The sequence below is a fragment of the Haliaeetus albicilla genome, chromosome 17 (assembly GCF_947461875.1).
Source record: "Haliaeetus albicilla chromosome 17, bHalAlb1.1, whole genome shotgun sequence".
In the NCBI taxonomy this organism is placed as follows: Eukaryota; Metazoa; Chordata; class Aves; order Accipitriformes; family Accipitridae; genus Haliaeetus; species Haliaeetus albicilla.
In genome coordinates this window covers 5,891,450-5,900,313 of record NC_091499.1, presented here as the reverse complement: position 1 = coordinate 5,900,313, position 8,864 = coordinate 5,891,450, and the positions used below count along the sequence as shown (strand labels likewise).

The window sequence follows — 8,864 nt, the reverse complement described above, 5'->3', positions numbered from 1 at the left end:
GCACGTGAAGCAAGGCTGCCCGGCTTCACACAAGAAGAGCGTGCATACGTGCTTGCCTTTTTCCCTCTCCTGTGTGTATTCTTAGGCAGAGCGTGGCAGTGTTCACATAGCCTGTGGGTACAAATGGCTGACGTGGAAAATCTGCCTTTCTGGAGACTGCATCTTTAAATTTCGGTATCTAAGATTACATTCACCAGAGGGGCAGGGGGTAGCTTGTACACGGAAATATCTTGCTCTGATTTTGAAGCCTCCACAGGGGCAGTGACTTCACCAGAAGAACAGGCTCTCTGTATTTAATGCTTTACACTCAAATACTAAAGTTTGTCTTCAGCAGGACTGCAGGAAGAGCGAAGGAAAGAAGGGGAAAGAAGGCTGTGTGTTTGGTGCGGTAGCATTCTAGAGCGACTTCCATGATTCAGTGCAGAGGAAAGGGCTTCACCTAGGCCTCAAGTTAAACTGAGGTAGGGGATGAGCCTTCCCTGAGGAATCCTGCTCCTTGCACAGGCCCCTGATTGCCGATTCTGAATCAATTACTGTTTATCTGACAGGGAAGGTAATAATAACTTCCAAACTCATTTTCATAGAGGTGCTGAACATCTGAAGTTTAAGTAAACTCTGCTGTAAACAATTACCAGGAACTGAAGGTATCTGACTGGTTTGTGCACATTTTATTCTAGTAAGCTTCCTTTGTGGTGTTTTCGTCCACTTAATAAAAAATGACAAAACTTCAAAAGGAAAACAATGAGCAAGTTTAAATATTTTCCTTGCCTGATATGTGCTCACTCCATACAATCTTTTATGTAAGGAAAAAAACCCAGTAAGCATGGTACTTTTCAAATCATTTTTATTAACAACAATATGGATTCAACTTTGTCAAGAAGTTACAATCAACATTGTAATGTACTGGCTAATGTCGTTGCAGTGTCAGTGGAAGCTGCCTTCGTGCTTTCTAAGCCTGTTACAAAACTGTCTTTTTTATCTTTCGAAGAAGTCAAAAATGCTTCCAATAGCAGATGATATTGGATATGTCTGGACTTGTCCTATATGTGGCCGCAGCTGAATGAATGGCCACATCTGCATCCAGATGAATGAACAGGGAAATGTTACATGCTTCCACTGACGCTGCAGGGGACAATTCTTATTTCAAAAACCAATTAACCTTTTTAGACAGTGACAGCACTTTGTGTGATGTTGTAATCCATTTGAATTAAGTCGATTAACACACTTGAAAAAAAATGTGAAGCAGAAATATCTGGGGCAAATTCTTTTCTGACCTGTATTTCATTCAAACCTAATGAATCCAAAAGGATTGGATGACATATGAGTCAGGATAAAAGTTGGCCCAGAGAGGCAAGTTCATTCCTGGTATAGGTGAGTTCAGTTCCTTTAAGGTCAGTGGAACTGAGCCTGATTATCCCAATGGAGGCTGAACTTCACCCGCTTGGGCAGTGAATTCATTGAAGTCAGTGAAGCCATCCAAGGATGAATTTAGCCTCAGGTGTTTAAACCCTTTTTTTTCGTTCCTTTGCTGTTATATTTTCTTTTCCTGCTTACTCCTCTTTTCTGATTATTCTCCTTTTCTCTGTGCTTTTTAAAAATGTCCCTTCTCTTCTTCCTTTTTTACATCAGTACTTTGTGCGTTATTTTTTATATAGTCAATGTGACATGGGTAAATTCAGCTAAGTATTAGTTTCCTCAGGAAATAACTGGAATATTACCATTTTCACTTTAAACAGATGCCCAACAAAATAAGGATTTGAATCTGAGCTCCCGATTCAAGAAAAATTCTTGAATTCCATAGAATGAATGAATTCCATAGAATTTTTGCTTGAGTAAGGATTGCAGGTCCCAATCCAGAAATACTACTGTACATCAGATGTTCTACTATACATCAGCAATTCAGTATGATTTGACTTATCACAGAAGAGCCGGTGAATTACTCATCACCATACTATAATGAGAGCAGTCACTCTAAGTAGGATTATCTCAAAAACATATGGAACAACCATGGGCACTGTGAATAAAAGTGTATGATCTTTGCAATCTTGAACCCTAGGCTAAAACACCATATTTAAATAAAAAGTATAGATCCTATAAGCCAGGAGCAAATACAAATTTTTAAACAAATAATAATAATCAAAACTATTCTTTTCAGTTCTCTCTTCAATCAGGTACAAGAAACATGCTGATCAGAAAACAGTTATTTGGATAGGCCTTAATTCCTGAAGCTCTTACTTAAGTTCAAATTCTCTCTTCAACAATCCTCAAGCGGATTGTAAATCAGAAAAAAAATTGTCCTTTGTCCCAACTCATGAACAATTCTTATTAGCCGTCATGAGCTGGGCTTTAATAAGCAGCTCAGGACAAGACTTGAAAAGCCAGACAGATCCTTCTTTTGTGAAACCAATGAATGACTGTCAGTCATGACACTGTCTTTTAACGAGAGAGCGTAGAAACGGGAAACTCCTCATGAGGAAATATGAGCAAAGCCTATAAAAATCCAAACAAACAATTCTTCCTCTCCAGAATTTCATATATTCACTACTCTTTCTATTTTCTATCAATATTATGTTAAAAAATTCCTATATGATAAGACTTGCAGCTACAAAAATAATAATGGTGAGCATAAAAGAAAAAAATTAGGATTTTAAACCATAATTTGAAAAGATACGATCTTCTGGATTTATTAGGACTTTGTAAAGACATTAACATTTTCATACATAATTTATAGAACTCATTCTTTTGTGCACAAAATTGTATTAAATAAATTAACTTAAAATTAGAAGGACTCAAGCATGTCATTTAAGGCAAAAATACCAAGTTTCCGTGAGATAAATCATCAGCAAAACCCAAGGCCCCGTTTCTGTGCGGAATCGGTACAGGCAGGGCCAATGCTCAGTTCTCCCATTGACTCCTTCCAGGCTCAATGGGGGTGCAACCATCCACTCATGCAGATAAAGGTGGAAGAGTGGTGTCCAATACACGATGCCTTGATTTTGCGATCTCGTCAAGGAAGGGAAGGGAGTTTCGTTACTGACACACAGTTGCCATGTGCCCCATCTCTTGCTCCTTAACTGAACCCAAATGCAGGTTTATGCTTAGGGCAGCAGGAGGCTTCGTATGAAAGGCAAGAAAGGCACCATAAACCGTTAGGAAAAAGAAAGAGAAGGCTAAAAAAACCTTGTAAGTTGTTAAATTTTGGATAGTACTTTAAACTTACAGATCTGTCTGGATAAACTGCAGACATTCAAATAAGTTAATGGTTAAATGAACTGAGATGTGGAAAAACCCCTATTTATCCTCACAAAATTACTGTTGTAATCAGGCTTTAGTATGATCAGACAGCACATAAAAGCAGGAAAGGCTGAATGTGGTAAATGATATGGCAAATCAGTGGTGAGGAAATTGTGCTTCAAGGCGTCTTTCAGGATTTAACAGCTGAAGTTTGCTCCGGCGTAAGCCATGGAACACAGTGTACCATCCGTGGACCCCGTATAACGACACAATATATACACTCTACAGTTTGCATGTACTTTCACATAATAAGGTTGTCATGTAACATCCAGGAATACTTCGGTAAAGGAAATATGGAAGCAGAAATTACAATGGTTTCATAGTAAACAGATCAAGTCCTTCACAATACAATCTACAGCATTTAGCCATGGTTAAGACTGGAGTGATGTTTTTGATGTACATGGTAAGTTCCCAGCAGGTATGTCTGGGCCTTGAGAAAACACTGCCCTGAGTGAGCTGGCACGGGCACCCCTGTACATTCGGCGTTCCTGGTGCTAGAGGGAAGCTGAGCCCAAGTCGGGTTGTCTACAAGCCAGTGGTGCAGGTGGGGTGTAAATCGGGAGGGGAGACGACGCACAGAAACCTCATTCAGCTGGGAAGAGCGAAAACCTGTTTAGGCTCCGCAAGGGTTCTCCCAGCGGCAAAGCCTTTGCTGGGGATGTGCAGGTAGGCTCTAACGCTGCTCCTGCATCTCAGCAGAAGTGAAGTGTAGGTCAGGGTAAGGAAAAAAGAGGATGTATCAAGCAGGAATGCTTGGTCTGATGGAGGCTTTGAAATTGAAAACTCGGGTATTGGGAGGAAGGAGGCTGAAGGTCCTTTCTTGGAAAGTTCACAAGAAATGACTGCAGTTGGGACACAGTGTTGAGCTATAAGAGTGTAACCACTTTCCCCTCTGTCCCCCTCCCTTTTTATTTAAAAAGCAAACAAACAAAACCAACCAACCAAAAAACCCCTTGCCTTCAGGGCTTTTTTCAGTTAAGGTGGTCTTCCCTACTTCTATTTCCATTTTTGATTGCCTACGTGGCTTTTTTTGGAAATAGCACTCAATATCTGTGACTGACAGGCTGGATTTAAAAAAAAAATAAATTATCTTTTTGCCTCTTTACCTTCCTTGTTTTATTTTCTGGGATAATTTCCCTTCCTGCCCATCTAAATCCATATTCTTTTTTTTTTTCTTCATTGATTGTGTTGTCTTTCTCTCTTCCCGGTCCTGTTCTCTTTAGTTTTACTCTGTATTTCAGTTCCTCATTTTCCCTCCTTTCCCAGACTTATGAAGTGCTGTCACGGTATCAGGTTGGGACTGCAAGGAAAATTGCAAGAATTTCCACAGAAGGAAATATTGCTTCTACAATAAAGGCAGCGCCTCCTTGCTTCTGTCACCTACTACTGCCAAAATGTTTCAGATTCACAAGACAGCTCCTCAATGTGTCTGGAAGAAGGAGAGATTCCTCTGAATTTTTAGTGCAGTCACCCAGGTTATCCACTTCTGAGGCCAGCCCCATTCCTTAAAATACAAACTCTTTGTAACAAAATAATGTTCTTGTTATAAAGAACAACATGATAGTGGTGTGTCAGGTACTTTTGCCACAGCACTAAATCACCAAAAATCGGATGGATATTAACATACTGTTTTTCAGAGTTAAAAATAACTGATTACTGATGAGCTAATGTGTGTATCTTGCAACTGGTGGCCATTTCTAATCCCATATTACTGGTTTCCTTGGTACCTTGCTAGCAGCTGTAGATAATTTTTTTGTTGTAAACATAAACTATCATCTAAATCAGGACATTATATATATATATATTTAATTAGTTCAGAAGCAAAGTGCTTTAAAACCTTACGATTTTTACTTCTGCCCTGTAGAAACGGCACTAGGTCTAAATGCTCAAATTTTTGCTTTTTGATACATCCTGCAGCATTAGCTTTGTAGGCAACTCGTTATTTAAACCTACTGTACTACATGAAAGGCTGCTGTACTGTAGGTGTAAATTTGAATGTTAGCCATCACTTAAACATGCATTTTCATGCAACTAGGAGATATGGGCTCATTCAACTGCTTTGCAGATTCATCCTGATTTTTGTGATTTCCTCTTATTAAAAAGGCTTTCAAAACAGTTCATGCTATGATATGTATGACTAGAGGGATGACCCAGCCAATGAAGAAAGCCCACAAGCTGTTATTTAAGTTTGACATGGAGCAGATTGAGTGCTTCTGTACCGTCCCCTGGCTTGCAGATGCTTTGAGATGATCTTGATATTCCAGTCCTTAGAGAGTCAGCAGAGAGAGTTGTTTCCACTAATGGACGCGAGATGGCTTCAGTAGTCTCTGTTCCTGCCTCTGTCTCCAACTCTTCATCAGTTATAAATAATTTTGACTCCCTCCATTTGGAGTATACATCTTGGCTACCTCTGGAACCACTGGAGTCACTGCCAGCCATCTGTACATTCAGTTCTTCTGTTGATTGTATAAGGTTTTGTACAGATAAAGATTTACCTAAATCCATTTGCACCACAGGTTTAACTGAGAGCAAAGGTTCCCCTTCTGTATCCAGACTTTTTCTCCATGTGAGATCCTTCGTCGCACTGGGCTGTGCAACTTGTCCTTTATCCTTTGATGCAACAAGGCAAGCGGTGACGTCGGAAATATTTTCCTGTGTGGTTACAGGAATAATATGAACGGGCTCAGGCCTATTGATATGCTTCATTGATGAGAAAGGTGGTATTTGTAATGTTGTTGGAGTTGCTGGCTTAGTTGCCTGGTTTATTTGGTTTGCTGCAGGTCCGTCGTTTGGCACTTGCGTTGCTTGACTATGCATAGCTGGACTAAAAGCATAGTAAGCCTGAGTGCTAAATTCATTTGGTGTCAGTATAAGCTGTAGGCCACGAGGCAGATTGGCACTAGCTGATCTGGATACACATCCACTAACTTGTGCAGAATTAGACAAATCTTTGCTGTCTGATGGACTCTGATAATCAGAAGTCTGCTCACACTCAAAAGCTGGCATTTGAAATGAAGCCAAAGTGAGCGCGGATGCAGATCCTTTTCGCAAAACTTGTTGATAAATATCTAATAGACAGTCCAGTTTTGACTCAATGGATTGTACCTACAGGAGGAGAGGAGAAGGTTAACATTAATGCCAACTACTAATTTAAAACATTTGGAACCCAAGCAAAGGACAAATGTGACTGCTGAAGAGAAAAATGGAAGGAGCTTGGTATACGCTATTGACCCTTGAAAAATAATGTCAAAAGAGGTGTAAATTTTTCAGAGGTAAGCTAATAAAAGGGAAAAAAAATTAGTAACCTGCGAGTTTTCCTTACTTACTTTTCTGTACATGGAAGACTGTTAAGGTAATACGATTAATATCAATTTTATTTCAACATGTAAATGAAGCAGATATTAGAAAAAAATATTTTACCTGTTCAGCCTTTGAAACTGGCAATAAAATACACAAAAGGCATGAGCAATAGAGCAAGACAAAGCGACACAGATAATCACTCTACCTGTTTTTCCACTTTGACTACACGCCCTAACATACTGAGGTCATCGGTTGTCTCATTCTCTGCAGGATTCTTTTCTCTACTTCTTTTATCTGCTGTGATTTGTCCTTTCCCAAGAATTTGGTCAACACTGTAAGAGAAATCAAAAGCTGCTGTGATTCCTGAAAACGGTGATGATATGGCAGCGTTCGCTCTACCAATACATTAAAAATTAAAATCACAGTACTTCAGCAAAGCACTTGAGAAAGAAGACAAACTTAATTTTATTAATTAAGGAGAAAAAAAACCCATGATTTTTAAGCATTTGGGATGGCTTTTCTCTTCTGCTGGCACTAACCAGGGCCAAGAACTTAGCCATCATCTGGGAGAGCCGGGGCTAGACTTGCTGAGAGGGGAAGAGACGAGTTGGCCTCTGCAGCAGGCTGATGTTGTGGAGGAGCAGACATACCAGGGCCACCCTCAGCTCTCCCATCCTAACAGCAGCATCGAGCCCTGGGAAAGCTGTCAGTTTGAAGGAGGAATCTCAGTCATGACGCAATGTTGTGGTTTTGGTTTTGTTTTTAATTATTATTGTTGAGAATCTAGAACATAAAAACTACAGAAATACTACATTACCAGTAGTTCCCAATTTCTTTTATGTGAAAAGAGAAAGTCTGGGATGGGAGAAAGGCAGTTCTCAATGTCGACTTCATCCTTTTGGCAACCTCCTGACTAAATTCCTTGTTTATGAATGGGCTTTACAGATAAAGGATTACCTTTACTATTGTTCAGACTTCCATTTTCTGGCAACATTTTAGATACCTGGTTTTTTGTGCTTTTACCCACAATGTAATTTCTGGCTGAGCTGTGTTCGCAGAAAGAGAGGCTGGGCTGAAGCACGGATGAGAATTTGTACCCAAATATACCACAGAAATGTTAAACGTTACCAATATTCATTATGCAGTGAATGACATAACATAAGATGCTTATGCAGAGCAGAAATTATTCTTTCCTTACCGTGACTGAAGACTCTTAATCCTGCATAACATGTCTAGATGACCCGCTGAATACTGTTCAATGACATCTTTGACATCATATGGACGAAGTGTTTCCTTAAACTTTCTCTTTGCAACATGAAATTTCATAATTCTGTGGGGAAAAAGCATTTCACAGATTAATCTTCAACAGTTGTGAAACAACACGATGTATTCCACTGACAAAAAGCTGACAGCTAATTTTTAAATGGAAGGTATTTTCAATACAGCTTGTGCAAGTAAACTTTTCTGTTTACACAATTGTTTTTAGAAGTACAAATGTGTAAGTACAAATGCGTTGTAGCTATCCCTTTGAATTGTTATTTAAACAAGATCAGGTAACACTATTTTAGAGTGCAGAGCAAGTTTAACTTATCATTATACACCTATTTGGCTTTTTTATGCTAGGTGCCTGATATGAAAGGTACTGAAGTACACGCTTAACTTAAACCTGGGGTTAGTCCCACTGACTTGAGTGGGGTATCCTATAAGCTACATTTGTGCTTAAGCTACTTCTGTCTCCATTAGAGGAAAGATTTCTATAACAAATCGATTACACAACCATAAATAATAGTATTTTTTTTCTGGTGCTCATTTTAAGTTCTTTGCTTTCCATTTTGTAAAAAATTTAAATTTATGCACATAATTAATTTTTCATTCATTTTTATTTTTAATTAACATACAGGCCTAAGTATTTGTTTTTAATTTATTTTCCTGACTTAAGATCAAACTTTGCAGACTAAAGAGAAGTTTTCATGTTTGTTCCATATTGAAATCTATGGGAATTATTGTTTAATTAGCATCGGTGATCTTTTCCCTTGAATTCTACTGCAGAATAATAAGTATCAGATAACAGTAAATAGCCAAAATTGATGAATGGCATATGTTCTTTATGTGAGACTTGCACAAGTTTCTGCGATGCTTATGTGAATATGTGATGTCCACTGAGTAGCTCTTCTTAGAGTGAAAAGCTTGATATTAAATTGCAGATTTTAAATAATAGAAATGACAAATTTGGAAAGTAAATGACAGTGAGCCGATTTTCCAGGTCAGCT

General features: G+C 38.8%; 1 protein-coding gene across 1 annotated transcript in view; it reads right to left on the bottom strand.

Moving 5' to 3' along the window:
* Nucleotides 1-827: 827 nt before the first annotated feature.
* The window catches only part of KCNQ5 (potassium voltage-gated channel subfamily Q member 5), a 288,770-nt gene continuing 280,733 nt past the window's right edge, over nt 828-8,864 (bottom strand). Inside the window, exons 12-14 of the mRNA XM_069804669.1 lie at nt 7,793-7,924; nt 6,800-6,926; nt 828-6,399 (exon numbers count right to left, since the gene is read on the bottom strand). Of these exons, the coding sequence (XP_069660770.1) occupies nt 5,473-6,399; nt 6,800-6,926; nt 7,793-7,924 (1,186 nt within the window). The 3' untranslated portion in view covers nt 828-5,472. The remainder of the gene's footprint in view (nt 6,400-6,799; nt 6,927-7,792; nt 7,925-8,864) is intronic.